Raw genomic sequence first — 22,493 nt, 5'->3', positions numbered from 1 at the left:
ACTGCCAAAGGGCCAGGAAAGCCGCCCGGCCGCTGCTTCTTGCTACAAACTGCTGTGATGCGGCCGCGAGGAAGTACGGTGGGTGCTTACCAGTGCCTGGTGCGAGGACTGGTCTACAGCGGCTACAGAGTCAGAGGATCCGGGCTCGGCATCAGCCAGGGCAAGCTCTATGTTCTCCTGTGAGGGGGGGACAGAAGCACAGTTAGTGCCTGCTCGGCGGGGAAGCAGCGATAGCGACCGGCAGCTGGTCAGGGTGTTGGTCTCAATGGGGTCTAGGCAGGAGGCAGGGCTTTCCTAGTGTCCCACCATCCCACTGCATGGCACAGAGCGATGCCAGGTGCCGAGGGAATACCAGGACACGTGGAGGGGTCCCCCTGGGCTATCGGTGCCGAGACGGAGCAGCAGCAGTGATGTTTCCCACCACCACCACCCACAGCCACCCCATCACCTCCCAACCTGGCATGTTTGCCAGCAAAACTCCTGGCCGGAGCCAGAGCTGCCGGCAAAGGCGCCGCCAGCGGTGGGAGCCCTGGGGAAACCCTGCCTCGTCGAGCATCGTGTCAGAGCGGCTTCGGTTGGACACGGTCCAGAGTGACTGTGGGGTAAGAAACTGGGGGGACATCATAGGGGATGCTCGCGCAGAGAGGGGAAGGGAGGGCAGGAGGGCAGGGAGGCCATGGCAGCCCCAGGTGTCCCCCATACCTCCTTGTAGCGCTCCAGCTCGCGGGCGAAGGTGCGCTGGTGGAAGAGGAGCTGCAGGCGCTCCTGGGCGTAGTTGTGGCAGAGCTCCTCGAAGGTGGCCCCCCGGCTCTGCCCTGCCAGCTCAGGGTTTTGCGCCCCGGGGGTGTCCACCACCGTCACCGAGCACACCGAGTGCTGGCTCGACTTCAGCGCCCTGTGGGGGGAAAAAGAGACATGGCGGGGTGAGCGGGTGCTGCCAGGCCCCTGCCCCCGGCTCTCCCCCCAGCCCCCCAGCATCTACCTGTTGAGGAGGGAGATGAGGAGGGTGAAGAGCTCGGAGTACAAGCCGGCCGCCATGCCCTCCAGGCACTCCAGCGCCGTCAGCTTGGGACCTGGCCAAGGCAATGCTGAGTGTCCCCAGCCCGGTGTACCCCGGGGCCACCCGCTGTCCCCACCGTTCCTCACTCTACCTGTGCCGCCGTCGCCCAGGGGGGGCTCGTCGGGGCCCTGCCGGAAGGAGGTGGATCGCTGCAGGGTGCCCTTGGGCTGGTGCTTGAAGATGGAGGAGGAGAGCTCCTCCAGGCTGCAGCCCAGCAGGTAGGCGGCTTTCTGAGCCCACTCGTGCCGTGCAAACTGCTTCCTCCCGGCTGGAGGGTGGAGAAGGGAGCTTAGCGCTGGCCGGGATGTCCCCTCAAATGGGGGGCATTTCCAGCCAGACCTGGGACTGTCTCAGGGTCCCCCAGAGTAAGCTGGGGATGCTGTGCGCTGTGGGAGCACGTGGCTGGCGCTGGAGGGCCAGGAAGTGTGTTTTGGGGTCTGATTAGAGGAGACGGGGCGTGAACGGCTTTGTGCCTCTGCAGGGCTGAACCCAGAGCCACGCCGTGGGGCGGGAAGTGGAGGTCACCCCTCATCACCACTGCCGGGGGACCCCTGGGGATTGCGACGGTGCGGGGCTCTGAGCCACCCCAGCGCAGGGACATGTCTCTGCTCGGCCACATGCACCGAGCAGCCCTGCCGCGACACGGCAGAATCATAGAATTGTCAGGGTTGGAAAGGGTTGGAAGACCTTAAAGATCATGTAGTTCCAACCGCCCTGCCATGGGCAGGGACACCTCCCACTAGATCACATTGCTCAGAACAGACCGGACACAAGCACACGGATGCCGGGGGAGGGGAAGGGAGGTGGGAGCAGGTTAATGGTGACACGCAGGGACACGACAGTGGGAAGGCAGTGGGAGGGGGAAGCCAGACACGCGCGGAGAACAGGTCTTTACCTTCATCGGCGTCTGCATTGCAAAAGGGCAGCATGCACCATGCGAACAGAGACAGGGGTTAGAAACAACGGCACGCGACAGCGCGGACACGTGGCTCGGGGACGCCCTCCTGCCGAAACATGCCACGCGCAGGCACCGCCACGCCACGCACATGCCAAGCCTGCTCTCCCCCAAGGCAACGCCGCAGTGAGACGCTGCGACCCAGCGTGGGGACCCTTCCCCTGTGAGCCCCAGCAGGTGGAGAGCAGCTCAGCTCTGCTCCGAGCATGGGGAGCCACTGCCAGATCCATCCCAGTACAAACATCAAGGGGCCAAAGAAACGGGGGCTGGCGTGGCTGAGCTGGGTCCGAGCATCCCCAGGGCCCACGAGATGCTCCAGGAGCAGCAGAGCTGGGGCTGGGATGCTCCCCTCGAGCAGGATGCGGGAATGCTCCCCCCAAGCAGGATCTGGGTTTCCCCCCCAGCAGGCCCCCATGAAGAGGCTCCGGAGCAGCCGGAGCATCCCGCCTGGGTGGCTGCAGCGGGGCCCTGCTGCCCTCTAGTGCCTCGAAGCACCCCATGGACCAGCATTGCACCCCGCTGCAACCCCGACACCCCTCCGGTCTTCTCCCTCCCCAGCCCAAACTCATCTTTTTCCCCAGGACTGCAAATTCCCTGGATGCAGCCGCCAGCTCCAGGTGCCCATTTCGGGTGTGCCGTGCCCAAGCCCCCTCACCAGCGTGCAACACAGCGGGTGCTCCCAGCACCGTGGAGGGAAGGTGAAAGCCCCAGGGGGAGAAGAGCAGCCCCACGAGGCCAAATTCACCCCCCCCAGGCATGGAGAGCAAAGCCGGTGCCTGTCAGAGCAAGCCCTGTGGCCCACAGGGAGCTCTGGGTGCCAGGGCAGCCCTGCCCCACACCACCAATGGTGCCAAGAGGACCAGGACGGGGGGGGTCCTCACAGGCAGCAGGCAAATTTGGGGCGGCCAGGACCCAGTTGGGGGTCAGGGTCGGTCCCGGCACACCAGCAGCATCCCAAGCCCCCATTTCAGCCCCAAAACCAGCACCGCGCGACACCACCCGGAGCAGAGCCCCCCACGGCTCCGATTACCAGCTCTGTCCTCCAGCGGCTCTGCGGGGAGGGCAGGGGGGAGAGGTGTTACTCTGGGGACAGGGGACACACGCACCCCTCGACTCCCTCAGCCCCAGCCAGGTCCCCAGGCCCCCACCTTGGCAGGGGCCAGCCCAGGGTCTGAGGATGTTTGATTCCCACCAGCCAGCAGGACCACCCCAACACCAAGGGGGCAAAGCTGGGTGCCCCAGAGCACCCGGGGTGGAAGGTCACTGTCCCTCAGCTGACATAGCCGCAAACACCCCCCCCAGGGCTTGGCCACACCAGGGGGGCCGTTTGCAAGGTGCCAAGGTGCTGGCGATCACTCCGGGACCCCATGCAGCCATCAGCCCCGAGCCTCGGCTCGTTAACGCTTCCCAGCCCTGAGCAGCTCTGTTACCTTTTGTGGCCCCTGCAGCCCCCAGATGATAAATGGCCCCCAGGATGAGCCAGAAGGCTTTCTGCTCATCGCCGGAGATGCCCATGACCTTCATGGCAGCCTGGAGCTTGTTGAACTGCTGGGTCGCCTTCTGCTTTTCCTCCGGCTGCAGAGAGCAATGGGAGCCATCGGTGTGGGAGCCCAACTCTGCCTCCCCCAGCACCCGAAGGGGCCAGGGAACCCTGTCCCCCCCACAACACCCCCCACAGCCCCATGGCAGTGACCTTGGAGAGGGGCGCAATGCCGAAGACGTTGTTCTCTGCCAGGTGGTTGAAGTGAAGCTCGGTCCTGCAGGGATAAACACCGAGATTGGCCCCGTGTGGGAGACCCCGGCGAGTCCCCAGGCCAGAGGCCATGCCCTCGCCCCGCCGCTCACCGCAGGGCGCTGTCGGAGCAGGCCAGCAGGTAGTAGAAGACGTTGAAGGTGGCCTCATTGGCCGGGCGCTTGGCGACACGTAGCTTCTCCAGCAGCAGTGTCTGGCAGAGATGGGAGAGTTGGGAACCATCCCCAAAGGCCCCACTCTCACCAAGATGGCCCCCAGCCCACCCCAGTCTCATCCTTGCTGCCAGCCCAGGGTCCTCACGGAGACATGAGGGTCTCCCACCCGCCGCAGGGCATCATAAGAATGCAAACATCATCCAAGCAATCTCTGAGCATCTTCTCTCCTGGGAGATGCTACTACAGGGGCATGAAGCAGCCCTCTTGAATTGTAAGGGCTCTGCTGTTATCACACCAGGACGGCGTCTGGGAGAAAGACACCCTGATATCGGGGCTAATTCAAGCAAGGATGGGGAGTCGGTCTGATCTGTGCACATCTGGGTGCGAACAAGTTATGAGAGTGGGGTGCCTGGCTGCTACGCGCTGTGAGCACGGCCGGGCAGCTGGCAGGGGTCTGCGGCAGAGCTCACGGGCTAGTGTGTGGCCAGGAAGAAATGTCCTGGTGAGGATGGACCAGCTCTCGTGCCAAGGGGGGGCCACCCCAGTGAGGACAGACTGGCTCCTGTGCCTCAGGGGAGCCACCCCGGCCACCTCACCTGTACAGAGGCAGATGCCACCTGCCCAGCCTGGTCAAAGTCCAGAGAGATGATCTGGGAGAAGCGGGTGGCGTTGCCGTTCATGCCGGTGCTGCTGTTGCCAAAAGCCTCCAGGATGGTGTAGAGAGCCTGCCACTTCTCCGCTGCGGGAAGAGAAGCGGAGCGGTGGGGTGCAGGGGCTGTGTGGCGGGCGGCCCGAGTCGGCACCGCTGCCAGGGCAAGCGCTGCTGCTGCTGTGCCGTGCTCTGCACCGCGGCAGCCCTCGAGAGCGCGGTAAAGGGACCGGCGTGAGAAGGTGAACGCGTGCCATGTGGCGTGTGTCCGGCCACCGCCGGGTGCTGGAGGCTGCTGGGGGCTGTGACCGCAAAGCAAGGCGCGTGCGCAGGTGGCACAGGGACCCCGCGCCCCACCGGGGACTCACCAGAGAAGACCTTGCCGGTGCTGCCAGCGATGGTGGCGAGGTACTGGACGAGGTGCTGGCAGTTGGTCGTTTTGCCGCTGCCGCTGGCACCCAGCAGCACGACCGCCTGGTCCTGGCGGCTCATCAGCATGCTGCGGTAGGCGGCCTGGGCCACCGCGTAAATGTGCGGGGACGTGTCCTCCCTGCGGCACCCTTTGAACATGTGCATGACCTGGGGAGAAGGGGAAGCGGGCGAGGGTCAGCACCCTGCCACCATCACTGGCTCCCTCTGCGCGGTGGCACAGCCCCCAGCCACCGGTCCCTTCCAGTCCCCCCCAACAGCAGGGTCACCTTCTCGGAGTACATGGAGGGGGAGCTCAGCGGGTTGATGATGACCATGGTGGGGCCGGCGTAGGTGTGCAGGAGGTTGCCGCCATAGCGCTGCCGCAGAGTGTGCAGCACGCTGGACTCGTTGAGGTAGAGGAGGCTGGCGAGGTCCTCCACACGGTCACAGGAAGGGGGGTTCGCCTGGCAGCGAGGAGGGGGGGGGGCGTCAGGCGGGGAACGGGGGTCTGCCCCACCGTCCCCCACCCTGAGGCCCTACCTTCTCCACATCGTCCTCCTCCACCTCCAGGACGGTTCCATCGTGGTCCAGCTTCACCTTCACCTTGCCCTCGGGCAGGGGGTTGCCCTCCTCCGGCCGCAGCTGGCTGCCTGCAAGGGGCACAGGACACTCAGCGGGGCTGGGCCAGTAGCCCCCTGGGGACACTGTAGCCAGGTCACGGGGGGCCTGCTGGCCATGGGGAGGACAGGGCACCCTGTGTCCTGGTGGCACCAGGCTGACCCCTGACTCACCCAAGGAGAAGCCATCCCTGTGCACCAGCCACACCTTCTCGGTCTCATACCAGGCTTCCTCAGCTGCTATCTGCTCCTCCGTCTTGGCCTGTGACACCGGTGGACAATGGGGTGGTTGTGGTCATCTGCCCCCCACCTCGTCCCCTCCCCACATCCCTGGGGCTGGAGGGAACAGAGTTGCCTGGCCACAGGGCCACATGCCGGGCAGCCACAGCCACCTTCCACAAGCCCCAAGCCCTCCCGGCACGTGTTCCCAGTTTGCCCGCTGCCCCCCCAGGGACCCCAGGGGGCTCGGGGCTGCAGAGACCACCAGGGCCCTTGCCACAGCTCGGGGCAGACACAAAGCCACAGTGGCCCACGAGCACATTCACCATGGCCACCTTGGGCAAGCCTGGAGGGGCTGAGCTCCCAAACCACAGCCCAGAGAGTGGGCATCCATGCCAGCCACGTGCTGGGATGCAGGGACACTGGGCATGCGGTGGGGACATGGGACATGTTGCAGGGACATGCTGTAGGGACACACTGTAGGGACACATGATACACTTCAGGGACATAATGGAGGGACACAGGACACAGCACAGTGATGGCAGAGTACCGCGGCATGGGAAATGCCGGGCTGGCATGGCCAGCAAGCGGGTATGTCCCTGTCACCCAGGAGCAGGGTGAGCTCCAAAGCCAAACCTGAGCTGCAGCAGGGACGGGGCCAAAGGGGGCTGCCGGGGCATCGTCCGCTTGACCCTGGCAAGGCCGAGAGACGGAGTGTGAAGGCGAGAAGAGTTAATCTCTGCCCCGCAGACAGCACAGAAAGCGGCGGGGGGAAGCAAGAGGGAGCGAAGTGCCGCTGTGCCAAACCCCGTGGGCATTCCTGGTGAGGGCCACCACTGGATGGCATGTCCATCGCGACGCTGGGGACGCACGGAGCCCAGAAGGACACCGGCCACAAGACCCCGCTGCCTAAGCCCCCGTGGTTGGGGACCACCGTGCCGACCCGCTGCAAGCCTGGCCACCACTGCATGCCATGGCTGCTCCGGCATGAGCCATGCATTCTGCTGTGACGGGTGCTCTGCCCCTTTCTGTCCTGCTCCGCACCCCTGCCCGCCCCACCTGTGCCACCTCCACCGAGAGCACCCTCCCGGGACGCCCCGCTGGGGACAGGCACCCAGCCCCGGCCGCCCCGGCGCCCTCCGGCCCCATGGGTGACGTGGCAGCCCACGGAGCAGTGCGGGACGGGGAAAGCCTTACGCTCCAGCATGAGGCGCGGGCGCAGACGCCAGCCCAGCGGCAGACAGAGGATGGCGGGGGGTCGCTGGCGGAGGCAGAGGGCTCCTGAGGACAGGGGTACGGTACCTGGCTGGGTGCCGAGGCGGAGGCGGCGGGGTCCAGCTAATGGCAGTGAGGAAGGAGGAAAGAAAGGAGAAGAGAGGGGTGAGAGGCAGAGAGCAGCAGCAACACCGTGACGCGCCACGGGGCCCCAGCACGGCCACAACCCCCACGGCACTGCCTGGGCAACCCCTCAGCCACGGGCAGCCGTGCCCAAGCTGCCACGGGGATGCTGCCAGCGGGGGCTGCTGGGCATTGCTGGTTTGGGCAGCAATCCCAAACCCACCGGCAGCCCCGGTCACCCATCCCCCACTGCCAGTGCCACCCAGAGAGGGACCCTGGGGCTGGTGGCCAGGCACAGGGGTACAATCACCCCGTGCAGAGCACGCGGCACGGCCAGGGCAGCCATGCGCTGCCCATACGTCCCTGTGCCTGTTTGGGCGGCACGTGAGCACCAACACCCCTGGAATTACAGAAGCGGTGAAGATCCTCTCCAGCCGGCGCTGTGCCTCCTCCGACGGGCTCAGCTGGGACGCGAGGCCGGGGGCAGCCTGGAGGCAGAGCACCATTAGCACCGGGCCGGCCGCCCCGCAGCCCCCGCCGGCACTGCAGCCCCCACCAGCCCTGCGCTCGCAGGCGGCAGAGGGGCTATCGCAGAGCCTTTTCCAGCCCTGCAGCCCGCCGGCACTCGGGGCAGGTACCGGGGCAAAGGCTGGCACAGACCTGCGAGCACTGAGGCTGGCACAGCCGGGGTACCGGTGGGTTCCCCGTACTGCCCAGGGACCCGCGCCCCCACTCCCACACACCTGCTGGGGGGGTGCCGGGGCAGTTTTCGCAGGGGTCGGCCGCTTCTCGACGGGCTGCAGCTTCTTCTCCGCATGAGCCGGGGGGGCGGGGGGGGAGATAAGGTGCAGCATGATGGGGCGGCCGCAGAACATACAACTGTCCCGAAAAGTGAGCCCCCCACCCAGCACTGCACACCCCAAAAACCACTGCAAACCATGCGGGTGAGCTCACACCATGCCGCGCCGGGTGGCACAACCCCACCGCTGTGTTAAAGCATCCCCCGCCGTGCACACACCGGTACCTTGTGCCTCTCCAGGGCGGTGGGTTTCGGAGCGGGTGCCTTTGCTGGCTCCGCTTTCCCTCCCGAAGGCTGCACCGGTGGCTCCGGCTTGGCTTCAGTGCCTGGGGACAGGGACGGCTTCGCGTCCCCCCCAGCCGGCTTGGGGGACTTCTCCTCCCGTTTGTCCCCTGGCCGGAGCCGTGGCCGGTGCTCTTTGGTTTTGCCCTTCGCCATGAGGGTTTTGAGCCCTGCTGAGATCTCATCCTTGGGCTCCGGCTTGGTGGGGGCTGCGGGCATGGTGGGGGGAGGCGGCGGGGCCGGGGGAGCCGGGACAGCAGGACGGCCCGTCTCCTCCTTCCTGGGGGGTGGCACTGGCTCGGGAGACTTGGCATCTCGCCCCGGCTCCTTGGCGCTGCCAGCGTCCTCCCCCGGCAGGACTTTGCGGACCACCTTGCGCACCACCCGGACCACCCTGCGGCGGGACAGCCCCTGGCCATCGTCCCCCTGCGCCTCGGTGGCCGGACCCTCCAGCCCGTTCACGGCCGCCCCGTTCAGCACCGGTTCCGGGCTCTTCCCTCTCCCGGGGGGAGGCTCAGGGCTCTTCGGGGGCTCAGGATTTGTGGGTTCGGGATTCGGGGGTGCAGACGCCGCATCCTTCGGGCTCTCTGACTGCAGCCACAACGACACCAGTGTGAGCGCAGGTCTGGCGGAGCAGCGCCTGCCACCGCAAGCACCCTCTGCTTGGGACACGGTGATGCCTGGGGCTTCGTGCCCTGCTGCAGGAGCACAGCTCCCGGCCAGACCTCAGCACCGAGGGACGCAGCATCCAGTCCCCTTCCCCAGCCAACCTACAGCCCCCCACCTGACCCCAGGACTGGGAGCAATGGTGCCCTCCCCGGCCCCACACCCATCGACCCTCGGGCTGCCAGGATGGGGGTAAAACTCAGTGCTCAGGGTACCAGCAGCCTCTCTGCAATGCACAATGCCAGCTGCAAGATTTCCTCCGCCAACACCTTTGGCGGGCAGCGTGGGAGCCGGCGCTGTAACGGTGGGGTGGGCACCGACCCGTTGTCCTGCCGGCGTGTGCAGGGCAGGGACAGACCCCGGGGAGGCGGAGTGGGGGAGATCGCTGTGCGCCGACAGTTGGGCATCCCTGCCAAAAACACCCACCACCCTCCATGCGCTGCCCTGCAGCGGCCACCAGCACTCCCCAGGGACTGGGGCCAGGGGGCATCCTGAGCCCCCGACCCTCTGTGATGTCCCCAAGCTCTGGCACGGGGTCTGTCCCCACAAAGGGCGAGCCCCATCCCCGACACAGCTCCACCCTGCCCGTGCCCTGCGACACTTACAGCCCCATCCTCCTTCCCGGGTCTTTTCACAGCTAAGGATTTGTCCTCGTCCTTGACCTGAGGGTCAGACAAACAAGAGGAGCACGTTTCAGCCTGCCGCCGGGCCTTGCTGCTGGAAAAGCCATAGGTAGTGGGAAAAGCCACCGGGACCATCACTCCATGCCGGGGGGCAGGAGGCTGCTGCATGAAACAGCCACAATTTGCAGCCTGTTGCAGCCACAGGGACATGTGTCCTTCCAGGCTTCTCAGAGGCCAAAAAAAGTGGGGGAAAGCACAGAAATGCACCCCAGTTATGGCAAACCCCAAAGGGGGAAAGCGCTCTGCCCACCTGGCCCGGGCCCCCTCCTCGCCTGCAGCCAGTGAGTAAGCTGGTACGTAGAGCCCCGTCACCGCTCCCCGCGGGGGCTCTGCCTTTCTGCACGTCACCCCGCCGGGTGTCACAGCACGTTTTAAGTGTCACCAGCTAATCTCTGTGGCAGCCGCACCGTGGGACGGGCCAGCTCCCTGCTGAGTGGGGCAACCAGGGATCTCTGGGGGGGTGGGCAGCCAAGCCCTCCCCTGCCCTAGGCCGTGCCTCTGAGCTCCAGGGCTGGGCCGTGGCACCGCGGCGGCAGCAAGTCCTGCACCCCACGGGTGACACTCCCCGACTCGCCATCGCACAGCTCCTGCAAGCACTCGGGGACGGCCGATGGCACCGAGGTGGCTCACACCGTGTTAGGGGCTGCACCAGCCACCCACAAAGCGGTCGTTGTTAGTCATGGTGTTAGTAATTGCATGCGTGGCCGCGTCGGTGACCGCAGCTGTGCTGCGGTGGGATGTGGGGCAGCTCCCCGTTTGCTCAGCGCAGCCCCTGGCGTGGCAGCGCAGCGAGAGGCTGGGAGCACCGTTCCGAACGTGGCGCTGGGCAAACTGGGGGAGCTGGTTGGCAGCGTGCGGCAGAGTGACCCGAATGTGGGGTGTGGGCAAACATGCGAGAGACTTCCCTTCTGCTCCCAGAATGCAAACCGGGATGAAAACGCCATGGCGATGTCTCATGGAGCCGCAGCCCTGGCTGGGAAGAGAGGGAGAGGTGAGACGGGCCAGGGCTGGGACGCTGAAACATGGCACCGTGTACGAGCACGTGCCCTTCCCTGCCAGCCCCGGAGAGCCCAGGACCCTCAAGAATGGGGGTCTGAGCCCCCCTGCCCCTGCTCAACGTATGAACAGGCAGTGCCTACAAGAAGGGCTGTGGGTACAGGCAGGTGGCCAGGCTGAGACCCAACAAAACTCATTGTGCAAAAAAAGCCCCTTTAGTCAGGCTGCAGGACTGTGCCCCAGTTTCCCCCTGGGGCGGGCCAGCCCAATGCAGTAAGCAAATGCCAGGGTGAGGGAAGGGATATTTTCTGCCCCCGGTGCCCTGCTCGCCCTGACAGCCGGGGTTTATTCTGAGCCTGACCCTGTGCCAGCGGCCGGGCAGCCCCAGCAGGACCCACTGCCCCGGCTGGCGCCGCGCTCCGAAACCCAGAGGGTGGTCAGGGAGAACCCCCCCTCCCAGGGCCAGGCATGGCACGGAGGAGCACCCAGCCACCGAACCAACCTGCCTGTCGAGGGCCATGTCGCCTTGTCCCGGAGGGGTCCCCTGTCCCCCCCGTCACCATAGCGTGAAACGCCAGCACCCAGAGTACGGGCTGGGCACGGGGGTCTGGAGACAAATTTGCCCATGGGTCAGAGCCCCCAAACCCTCTGCCCATGGCGCTCCCACCTCCACGCAGCCTGGCAGTGCCCCAAAAGTCCCCGCAGAGCACCGGTGTCGGGGTCCCCGGGGAGCTGCAGTAAACAGCCCCCAGCCACCAAAGCACCCCAGGGGTGGGAGCAGCCTCGCAGCCCCCGACCCCAATGCCAGGACTGACCCCCACGTGCCCCCCTCATGTTCCCCCGTGCCACGCTGGTCACGCTGGGAGTCCCTACCTTACCGCAGGGTCGGGGCGAGCCGGGAGCGGGGTTTCTGCCGGGGCGAGCGCGGCGCAGCGCGGTGGGAGAGGCGCGCGGGGCGGCAGCCAACGGCGCGGGGACAGCTGGGCTGATAGGGCCACCCTAAAAATAGCCAAGGAATGCGAGGGCCTCGCCGGCGCGCGCAGCAGCCGGAGGGAGCGCCGGGGGGGGACACACGGGCAGCAGGGCCTTGCCACCACCACCACCACCGCCGCCGCCGGAGGAAGTGATGTGGGCTGGCGGCAGCCCGGCGCCGCGGGGGGAACTGCCTGGCCTCCGTCCCACCGCCCGCCCTGGGGGGAGCGGGGAAAGACGCCCCCACGCCGAGCGCAGACACGGGGCTGGGGGGAGCCAGGGAGGGTCGTGTGCCACGAGGGACGGGGCTGCACGCTCCTGCGCCCCGGGGTCTCGCTGCGGGGTGGTGGTGTCGGAGCGGGGTGTCCGGCATCGTGCTGGGCGTTGCAGCCCCAACACCGCTTGCTCCTCTCTTTGCGTTCCCATGAACACAACAGCCCCACAAAACACCCCCGGGGATGGACAGCCCCCCCATCCCGAGGCGACGGCCAGTACCACGGAAGTGTGCCAGCCCAGCAGCCCCCCAGCACGGCGTGGTAGCCCACAGTAAAGCTGCTTTTGTGGCAAAGCTGCCTCCGGAGGTCCAAGGTCTCCCTGGAAACAGCAGGAGCGGGGCGGCGGGCGAGGGGCCGGGGGCCTCCCGGCGCAGGGGCTGCCGGGAGGAGGCCGGTGGCAGGGAGCCAGGCGCGCCGGCGGCATGGAGGAGAAGTGGTGACCGCCCAGGGACGGTGGGATCCCCAGCTGCTGCCTGTGCAGGTCCCTGCCTGACCCCAGGGACGCAGATTTGCCCTGAGCCAAAAAGCACTCCTGGGGGGAGCTGGCGGTCCCGGCTTGACCTGGAGGGCTGTGCTGATGGTGGGCTGGAAATCCCCGGGCCAGGGCTGCCAACACTGGGACACATCCTTCCTGGCCCACGTTAACGCCAGGTTTTGCAGCCTGTCGCAGTCACATCCTCTGACAGCAGGTTGAAGGCTTTGGCGAGGGCGGCCCTGGCAAGCAGAACTGCTGCAGCCCCCTCCACGTCAAGCCAAACCCACGCAGACCCGGGAAATCCAACATGGTCCTGCCTTGACAGGGGGTCCCAAGCATCCCCGTGGCAGGGCACAGAGCCACCCATCGGTGAGAAGCCCGGCTCCCCTGGGCCACCTCCACCGGGACGCCCAGTGCAGCCATGCAGCCACAGCAGTGATTCTGCCTGACCAGCAGATTCCTCTCATTCCTCCACCAGGAACTTCAGCGGAGATGCACCAACCCTGCGGAGGAGCCTGACGGGACACAAGCTGCCTGCCCAGGGCCCTTCGGGGACCCTCACATCAGGGACACCCCAGCAGCACCACCCCTATGGTGAAGGCAGAGGAAAAGCCAACCCAAGAGCTTCCCCCTGGAGGAAGCGCGGACAAAAGGAGAAAGCGCCTCCAGCACAATGGGAGTCTCACAGACCCTCAAGTCCCCTCACCTCCCCATGGAGTCCTCTGGTGGGACAGCAAAGAGCCGGCACCCAGCCACACGTGCCACGGTGGCCTTGCACCATGGGGACAGAGACCTCCAGGGACCAGGATGCCCATGGCTGGCGGGTGAGCATGGCACGTGGGGTCTGCCAGCGCAGCCACCGAATGCCTGTGGTCCCATCGAAGCGCTGGAGCAGTCAGATGCGTTTCTGGAATATTTCTGCCCGGCCGGCACACGCCTGGGCCCTGCCAGAGGAATTTCGCCGGTAAATAAATAAATACAAGCGCAGAGCTGAGCCAGTCCGGCTACCCTGTGTCGGGAGGAAAGCTGGGACACGGGGCGGGGGGGGGATGGTGGTTCCACTCAGTCCCTGATGCCTGGCCACATTGTGCCACCAGCCAGCCCCCCCGTGCACCCCAAAGCACCAAGACACCCCCCCAGACACGGCGGGTGCTGCCCTGCCTGGCCGCAGCCTGGGTCTGCGGGGATGAGGGTGGTCCCTGCAGTCGGTCCCTGCCGAGAGGGTTAAACCCCCCGCGGTATGGAGGGAGCCCGGCACCGTCCTGCTCCAGCCAGGGAGGGGCTTCCAGAGCAACAGCCCAAAATATGTCTATAATTTCCTGTTTCAAAAAGGATCATTTTTATTTAAATTAGGACCAGAAACATTCCAGGGAGCTTAGCGGGGCCTGGGGGAGAGCCGGGCCTCCCTGTGCGCCGGCACCTTGCGTGGTGTGGGTGAGGGAGCCCTGGCCGTACCCTGCACTGCAGCCTCAGCTCCCGAGCACCGGCAAAGCCACGGCACATCCCGCCGGTGCAGCCCTGCACCACACGGGAGGAGGACAGCATCCTGCACCGGGAGGTGCCCGTGCTGTGGTGGCACCCAAAGATACCACAAACATGGTCACTGCCACCCCTTTGGCTGCTTTCCTCCGGCTGATGCTATCAAACCACACCAGGACCCAGCGGCGTGAGGCCGTACACTGCAGCCTCTCCCCCGCAGCCCCAAGGGCACCGGCGTCCCCTCTTCCCCCTTCTCAGCCACAGCAGCGCGCTCTTGGTGGGCACAAGCACCTCGCTGGCCCCCGCACGCTGGCATCGAATGGGCACTTGCTCCCATGCCGGCGCGCTGCAGCAAGGGTGGCAGACGCGCCCCCCAGCCCCACGGCCCCTCAGCCCCACGGAGTTATCCGGCCTGGCGTTATCCCAGCGGCATGGCCAGCATTGCCCGGTGACGCCTGCCGGGCTCCGGGGAGGAGGTGCCGGAAAGCCACCGCTTCAGCTCGGCGCAGACTCCACCCCGCGGTGCCGGCGCCTGCTCGGGGAGCACATGGAGCCCCACGGCCACTGCCATGGCATCCCTGCACCGCGGCCACCCTTGTTTCATCCCGGCCACCGCCCCACAGGGACAGGGCCCCGCCGCGCTCAGCACGGCTCTCCTCGCCACAGACAACCTGCTCCGCGGGCACAGGCACCCTCCTGTCTCTAGGCAAAGCTTAAAAATACACTAAACAAGGCCAGTTATAAGCTAAACCAACGCCGTGCTGCTGCACGCCCCTGCCACCATGGAGGGGGTCCAGCCCTGCAGGCTGTCTGCATTTGGGGGCCTCCGCTGGGATGCTGGCCGGCTAGGATGCTGGTTAGCCCGCGGCAGGGTCAGCGGAGCCGGGTGGCTCACACGCGAGATGTGGGTCACCCAGCCATTAAGTTTCTATTTATACAGCACCAGCCGCGCACACAGGGCTGCACACGCTGTCGGCAGCTCCCGTCCCCCCGCACACTGCACTGCCCTCCTGGGTCCCCGGGGAGGGATCCCAGCATGGGGAGGCTGACGTGGGCAGCGGGGCAGGCAGTGGGGCAGGCAGGGCCCCTCCTGCAAAGCAACGTTAGGGATTTCCCTGCAGCGAGGAGCAAAGCTCCGTTTTCTGCCGGACCGTGCTGCCTCAGTGACGGGACAGGGACAGACTTCCCCCAGCCAAGGCAGAGCTGGGCTCTCCCGGAGCCCCTCCTGCAGAAGGAAGACCAAACCCAACAGCGCGATGGGCATTTCAGGGGGCAAAATCCACCGGTGCCAGTTTGCAAGCCCTGATGCAAACCCGCCCTTGCAGCCTCTCTGCTGCCCTGGGCACGGGCAGGCATCGCCCCTGCATCCCCGTCACAGCCTCCTGCTCCTCCCTGTGCATCGCTCCCGGTCGGAGCAGCCCCAGCACCCGCTGATTCCCATGGCCTCTGCCAACCCAGACACCCACTGTGAGGACGCTGGCGGCCATCAGAAACCCAGGGCACCAGCCCCACGGTGCAAACAGTGTTACTCACATCCCAGGCAGCACGGCGCGTCCCCTGGCCGCCCCGCAGCCAGCAGCGGCTCAGCTCGCTCAGCTCCAGGATGGGCTGCACCTTCAGCTGCACCGTCTCCCCCGACTGACGGATCATCTCCACAATCTCATCCCGGGATTTGTTCTCCACGTTTCGCCCGTTGATCTCCACCAGCCGGTCACCCGGCACCAACCCCAATGCCAAGTCTTTGGTGCCGGCTCCGGGTTCGGCAAAGTGCACGACGCGCCGGTACACTTGCCCATCGGGCGCCCGGTCCAGCATGGTGGTACGGCGTAGGGAGAAGCCGAAATCACCTGTGTTGCGTCTCTGCAGCTCCAGCTGCCGTGGGGCAGGGGGCTGCGGGGGAACCACGGCGGGCAGCCGCAGCTCGGCAGGGAAAGTCTTGCCAACGAGCTCCGGCACCCTGGCACGCAGGGAGGCGGTGGGAGAGGTGCGGGGGTGTCCCAGGGGGACCCCTTGCTTGGCGAGCTGGGTCTCCAGCATGCGCACCTCCACCTGCGGAGAGGGGGCTGCTGAGTGCTCGGAGGGGGTGGACGTCTCCGAGGTGCTCTCATCCCGGCTCTTCTGGGAGAAGGAGAAGCGTTTGACGATCATTTGGGAGTTCTGCTTGGCCAAGGAGCCGAACTTGGCCGCCCGCTGCAGCACCGAGCCCTTGAAGTTGGCATCGTCCACCTTGAGGTCATCGCTGGAGCTGGCCGTGCTCAGGTGGCCCGAGTCCAAGATGACGCTACCCCGGTTGCTGTCGGAGTCAATGTCTGTGAGATGCAGGTCCGAGCCACTGGCCACCTTGATGGGGATGGGGTTGGAGATCTCCAGGCGGGTCTTGGAGTCCCGCTTGGAGGCACGGTTGAGGTTGAAGAAGCCCCGGCGCATGCTCATCTCCTCTAGGCTCTTGAGCTCGGCTGCCGACATCCTCTCCTTCTTCTCCTTCTTTTCCTTCTTCTCCTTTCGGGCCCCATCCTTCTCTTTATCCTTCTTCATCAGGTTGAACATGGTGGACGGGGGCTTGGGGCGTGCTCGCCCCCGTGGCAGGGTGCTGGGTCGGGGCGCTGGTCACGGCACGGCCGCCTGCCTGCGGAAGGACAGATGGACAAAGGCACCATCAGACAGTGGCATGGCCAACACCAACCCCACCACCCCCCACTCCACCGTACGGGTCGTCCCCAGCCCCAAGCCACGTCACAGCGTCCCCACCCTCCCCAGGGACAGCAGCACTGTGGGGCTGTGAGACTGCCCCGGGCATCGTGTCCCTGCCCTGGCTGGGCACCAAGCCCCAGGGATGCAGCAAGGGTGGCCCTGCACCCCCAGGGATGCCCTGAAAGAAGCCAAGGAGCCTGGGCACCCCTGAGCATCCCCATGCCAGCACCGGGGCTGACAGCGGGCAAGACCCCCAGCATCTCCAGCAGCTCGGGAGCAGTTTCAGAGCAGCACAGGCGGGCAGGGGAGGAAGGCATCCCGGCTATATTTGCATCGATTACCGCCAGAATGGATGCTCCCCGGGCAAAACTGCCCATCCCCACCGGCTGTGGCACCACAGGCGTCTCTCCCGCTGGTTCAAAAGCCCCTTGTCGAAGAAACAGAGGCGCCTCTGCCACTCATCCCAGCCCCGGCAAACCGCAAAGCCGCGCGGGACAGCCATGGGCAGCGTCCCCACCGGGGAGAGAGCTGGAAACAGCCCTAAGCGAAGGCTGTCATAATAAACAGGAACCTGTAAAATCACATCCCTCCTAAACACTGATAAGTGTCTAATTTTAGCTTGGACAACGTAGAAACTCGTGACAACGCTGCCAGCGACCTCCAGGAACAGTCGCTCTCTCATTCCAGCATCCCTTGCAGGGGGGGAACACCCAGCCGGTGGCAAAACCGCAGCCCAGCAGAAACCCCAGCCCCCCCTCCCACGGTGGAAAACCCCACGTGCACCCAGCACCCGGGGGCACCCACAGCCTCACCCTGCGTGGGGTTGCTATAGGACCCATCTGCTGCTGGGGCAACGGGTGCCCAGCAGCCCCCCTCGGCTTCCATGGAGTGCTCGGGCTGTGGATAAACAACTCCAGACTGGAGCAGCCGGCTGGCAGCGCCGCACAGGACGGGCTGACAGCTATATATAACGGGGCAGGAAGCCGCGCAGGAACTTAACCTCGGCACAAAGGACAACAGGAAAACTCCCCGCGTTCGAAGCATCTGCTTTAGAGCTCTCCGACAAGAGCGGGGACGAGGTTTGGGCAATCCACGGGGACAGGCAGCGCTGCCCCACACTGGCAGTGCGGGCTCTGCGGGCACGCTGGGGTACACGGATGCCATGCCGTCCTGTGCCAAGCTGCACCTTCGTTCCAGCGCAGCATGGGGGCTGCATCACCACCACTGCCTGGGCCACCTCGCTGCACGTACTTTGTCCCTGCCGTCCCTGAATGCACCCAGTGGGACACGGGGAACCCAGCCTCCCCTTGGCAAAGCCACAGAGGGTCAGGGGATGGCAGGGGACTGCCCGAACGCCATCGCCCCTCGGGGCCCGGGCAGGAGCACACGTGCCCGGGAGAGGCCGGGCCGCAGGGCAGGCAAGGGCAGGGCTCTACAAGCCACGGCACAGTGCCGGCCCCAGACACGCGACACAGCCAAGGCGGTGAGGGGAAGCAGTCGGGGGGACAAGGTCAGGCACACAGCACGGCCAGGTGGCTGCGTTTGCCAGCTCTGAGCCTCCTGCCCATGGCCAGAGGGGCTGCCAAGGCTCTGCCCACACTGCTCAGTCCCGAGCTCTGTCTGGTCTGCCCTCCCCTGCAGCGCTCGAGGCTTTTCTTACACCCACAGCCAGGACCTGGGCTTGGGCAGGACCCCAAAATCGCAGGAAAATGAGCCAGCTCCTTTTTCCTCTCCCAGAAACACCGGCTGCAGGGTGACCACTGACCTGAGCCTGGGGATGGTGCAGCTCCTTCCCATTATCTGCAGCAGGTGCTGCTGGCAAAACGCCCCGTGGCCACACCGTCGTGGGGGCTGCTCTCCACTGGCTCCTCCGCGGTGGTGCCGGGGTCTCAGCACAGACAATGGCAGGAAGGGAACCACCTGCACCCATCCCCATTCCCCCGCCGTGACATCGGTACGCCCAGCTGCCTGGGCATCCCCGAAGCAGTGCTGCCAGGGGGATGCAGAAAGGGCTGCACCCCCAGGAGCACCCCACGCTCACCCCATGGCAGGGAGGGGGCTGTCGGGACCCCTTCCCGGGTCTGGGGGGACAACCCTGAGGAGCAGAGCCGCTCACTGGCCAGGTGCTGGTTAGAGTGGAGGCGCTGGGAGGCAGGCGGCCGATGCGCTCTTTGTCCTCGGTGGTTTCTCTCCCCCACACACACGCTCCCTCCCGGCCTTTGTACGCTCAACAAAAAGGGGGAACAAGCGTTACCATCTGCATCGCTAATCAGGCAGCGCTGGCAGCCAGCGGCCCAGCTACGTGTGCCCCACGCAAGGCCAGCACTGGCAGGAGGAGGGCACAAGGGACAGGAGCTTCGTGACCTGGGGCAAAGACACCCCAGCATCCCCACCACATGTAGGATGCCATTGTGGTTTTCTCCCTTTTCCCAGGGGAGGCTCCCGCTGGAGGCTCTGGCACGCACCGGGGATGCCGGATGGGCGCAGCCTGATGCCGCGAGCGTGAGGCGGCTGCTGAGCGTCTCCTTGCTCCTGAATCAGACCCAACGCGCCTTCCCTGACTCAGCCCGGGCTCGCTCCGGGATTACCCATGGCCAGGCATGTTCAGGGCAGTGGCGTGCATGAGCCATGACAGGGGAGGGAGAGGCGCCCACAGGCGCCGGCTGCACCCCGGGATCACACGCAAGGATGCTGCGGTGACACCTGGGGTGGCGGGGGACAGTGGATGTCACCCTGGAAGGACCAGGTGACAGAAAGGGAGACGCAACTCAAGGACCCCAAACCCAAAAGCCCTCCCCGAGCCACCCAAGGGGAAGCCAGGGGGAATGCAACTCATCCCCTCACCACGGCCATGAGCCCCCGTGTCCCCGCCAGGGCGCCAGGGAGTTTCAGGCGAGGAGGAAGGCGTTCACTGAAACTCCGGGCCACTCCTTCCCTCCCCGAGACGCAATCTCGTCCGACACGCTCCCTGCGCAGGGACCTGCAGCGCAAGTTTCCCGGTAGCCTGCCCTCCCAGCTCTGCTCCCCGCCGCGGTGCCGGCCGTAGGGCCGCGCTCGCCCACCGCTTTGGCACAGAAGCTGGCGGCTGTCACCTCCTCGGGCACACCATGTTGGGCCACCCCACGCCCCGGCTGTACCCGGCCAGGCGGGGACGATGCCACGTCAGGGAGTGGGTGCTGCCGGCAGCGATGCCGAGCGGTCAGCCCAGCTCCCACACAGGGCAAAGGGGACTGACCTGTGCGATGGCTCCTCGCCTCCTTGCCGGACACAAGTTTTCCAGAGAACAAGGAAATTTAGGGGGTTTCCAAATCCCTCTGCAATGCCGGCCCTTATGGACAATGCTGGGATGCGTCAGGAGGAAAACAATTCCGGATTTACCCGAGTCACAGCTGGGATGTGCCGCCAGGCTGTCTCCAAAGCGGGATTTCGGGTCCTCCTGCTGCGGGAACCCCGTGTCCAGCAGTAAAGGACCCAGCCTGGCTTCAAAGCGTCACCCTGGGTCGGCAGCGGAGGCGAGAAGGGTGCACAGGGTGCGTGCGTGGGGTGCAGGCACCCGCCTCGCCCCAAATCCGGGCAATAAAACAGCCCGAGAGTCCTTACAAAACAGAGGTGACAGGGCAGCGATCGCTGCCAGGCTCTGCTGGGTAGGACCGAAAGCGGGAAGGGGGTTTAGTCACCAGCTGAGGGGAGGACAGGTGGGTTGTTGCCATTGGGCACACGCCTTCCCCACCACCCATTTCTGGCCCCAAATTTGCAGCCTGAACACCCCCCCCACAGCCCAGCCCACAGCAAAGGTGAAGGGCTGAGCTGTGGCTCGTCAGCGGGCAAAGTTCAGTGCTGGCGCAGGCGCTGTGGGAACACTCGGCTCCCGACCGGGGACAGGGCAATGGGTGCTGCCGAGTGGGGGTCCCCCAGTGCCGGGGTGCCAGGGCCAGCCTGGGGTGCGGGAACCCGGGTTGCTGCGTGCCCTTGCGCACTTGCCACGGGCCCACAGTTTTCTATAATTGCCCTAAGTTTAGCTCCGGCTCTCGTTGACCAGACGATTTGCATCTCACAGGCCGCCTGGAAACCACACTATTTCTGGACGTGCGTCCCAGCCCTCACCCGCCGCTCTATATATTCCTCCCCGGGCAAATTAACGTGCAGGCAGGCGCCGCCGCGGCCACAGGCCCCGCGAGCCCCCGCCACCCCCCAGCACAGCAGCTTGCTGCAAGGCCACCTCCCTTGTGTCACCCCAAAACGGGACCCAGGTGCCAGTGCCAGCAGCCCCAGCGGCGACGTGGTTAATGGTCAGCCAGGCTAATGGCTTCGGACGCAATTCCCCTGGGAAAGGCCCAGGCCGGCAGCTTCTCCCTGGAAGCGCTGCTGCGGGTGCCGGGGCACCCAGGGCTGGGGCACCCAACATGGGGCACCCTGCAGGGACAGGCTGGCTGTCCCCCCCCTTGCAGAGGGCGCACGCCCACCCTGGCTGCTCCCCACAGCACCCCCAGCTGCCCCCGGCGGGGCGCGCACACCCCCAGCACCCCGCAGCGGGCGCGGTAAACACACAGGTGCTGCAGTGCAATGCGGGGAGAGGCGGGGGCGGGGGGGGACACACGACACACGCACAAACACCCCCCGCGGCGCAACGGGGGGCATGCCCAAGGTGACACAAAGGGGGCTGGCACACGCGTGTGTGCACACACATGAATGCGCACACACATGCACGCACACACTGCAAGGCACCGGGGGATGCACAGGCGCCGCAAGACAACAGCGGGCCATGCGCGCACACGCACACACCCCGCAGCGGCACCGGGGGGAAGCGGGGGGGGGGGGGGGGGGGGGGGGCGCACACGCACACACACACACACACACCCGGTTGTGCAACGGCGGGGGGCACACGGGCGCGCGCGCACACACAGACGGACACGGCCCCCCCTCCCGGGAGGGCGATGCAGACTCGCCCCGCCCCGCGGCGGGCGGTGCGTGCCCCGGTAGCGGCGGCGGCGGTGGGGGAGCGGCGGGTTACTCACCCGGCGGCGGCGGCGGAACGGGGCCCGGTGCTGGCGGCGGCGGTGCCGGGCCCCGGCGGCGGCGCGGGGCGGGGCGGGGCGGGGCGGGGCCGCACCGGGGCGGGCACTGCCGGCTCTGCGCGCGCCGCCCGCCGCGCCGGGCGCGGCTCCGCTCGGCACGGAACGGAACGGAACGGAGAGGTACGGAACGGCACGGCACGGCACGGCGAGGTACGGAACGGAACGGCATGGTAGGGCCCGGTACGGAACGGAGAGGTACGGAACGGAACGGAACGGTATGGAATGGCATGGTAGGACCCGGTGCGGAACGGCACGGCACGGCACGGAATGGCATGGAACGACCTGGTCCGAAACGGTATGGAATGGAACGGAGAGGTATGGAACGGCACGGCACAGAACAGAACGGCATGGAACGGCCCGGTACGGAACAGCATGGAACAGCATGAAACAGAATGGAACGGCATAAAATGGCCCGGTACAGAATGGCACGGAATGGAACAGCATGGAACGGCATAAAGAGACCCAGTATGGAATGGCATAAAATGGCCCGGTACGGAATGGAACTGTACCGAATGGCATGGAATGGCATGGAATGGCATGAAACAGAATGGAATGGCATAAAATTGGTATTTTGGCCTGGTATGTAACGGCACGGAATGGAACAGCATGGAATGGCATAAAAAGACCCAGTATGGAACGGCATAAAATGGCCCAGTGCAGAACAGCACAGAATGGAAGGGCATGGAAAGGAACAGCATGGCATGAAATGGCACGGAACGGCATGAAACAGCCCAGTATGGAATGGCATGGAATGGAACAGCATGGAACAGCATAAAGAGACCCGGTGCGGAACGGCACCGCAGTCTGACCGTTCAGGCACTGCGATAAGCCCCACCCACCCGCCCGCTGCCACTGCCCGCACTGGGGGTGTTCCTGCGGCACCCCCTGCCTACACAGAGTGCGGGTGCACAGCCCCCGGTGCACGGGCTGTGAGACACCCCTA

The 22,493-nt window shown here is 66.0% G+C and overlaps 1 protein-coding gene across 10 annotated transcripts in view; it reads right to left on the bottom strand.

The window, feature by feature from the left end:
- MYO18A (myosin XVIIIA) overlaps positions 1-21,546 on the bottom strand; it is a 38,524-nt gene extending 16,978 nt beyond the window's left edge. The window contains exons 1-20 of one of the 10 annotated variants that reach the window (XM_054209395.1): positions 11,457-11,670; positions 10,495-10,560; positions 9,510-9,568; positions 8,182-8,829; positions 7,901-7,963; positions 7,568-7,645; positions 7,017-7,157; positions 6,456-6,512; positions 5,775-5,862; positions 5,524-5,633; positions 5,271-5,447; positions 4,941-5,151; positions 4,520-4,662; positions 3,861-3,961; positions 3,709-3,772; positions 3,446-3,590; positions 1,152-1,328; positions 983-1,073; positions 703-895; positions 91-177 (exon numbers count right to left, since the gene is read on the bottom strand). In XM_054209395.1, the coding sequence (XP_054065370.1) occupies positions 91-177; positions 703-895; positions 983-1,073; positions 1,152-1,328; positions 3,446-3,590; positions 3,709-3,772; positions 3,861-3,961; positions 4,520-4,662; positions 4,941-5,151; positions 5,271-5,447; positions 5,524-5,633; positions 5,775-5,862; positions 6,456-6,512; positions 7,017-7,157; positions 7,568-7,645; positions 7,901-7,963; positions 8,182-8,829; positions 9,510-9,568; positions 10,495-10,531 (2,670 nt within the window). In that variant the 5' untranslated portion in view covers positions 10,532-10,560; positions 11,457-11,670. Of the gene's footprint in view, positions 1-90; positions 178-702; positions 896-982; positions 1,074-1,151; positions 1,329-3,445; positions 3,591-3,708; positions 3,773-3,860; positions 3,962-4,519; positions 4,663-4,940; positions 5,152-5,270; positions 5,448-5,523; positions 5,634-5,774; positions 5,863-6,455; positions 6,513-7,016; positions 7,158-7,567; positions 7,646-7,900; positions 7,964-8,181; positions 8,830-9,509; positions 9,569-10,494; positions 10,561-11,456; positions 11,671-15,317; positions 16,411-21,490 lie in introns of those variants that run through there. The other 9 variants (XM_054209389.1, XM_054209387.1, XM_054209392.1 and 6 more) reach the window with 9 other exon arrangements.
- Between the last annotated feature and the right edge of the window lie 947 nt (positions 21,547-22,493).

The sequence above is a fragment of the Rissa tridactyla genome, chromosome 7, assembly GCF_028500815.1.
Source record: "Rissa tridactyla isolate bRisTri1 chromosome 7, bRisTri1.patW.cur.20221130, whole genome shotgun sequence".
NCBI lineage: Eukaryota > Metazoa > Chordata > Aves > Charadriiformes > Laridae > Rissa > Rissa tridactyla.
The sequence above is the reverse complement of the archived record's forward strand: the minus strand, read 5'-3'. Positions and strand labels throughout refer to the sequence as shown.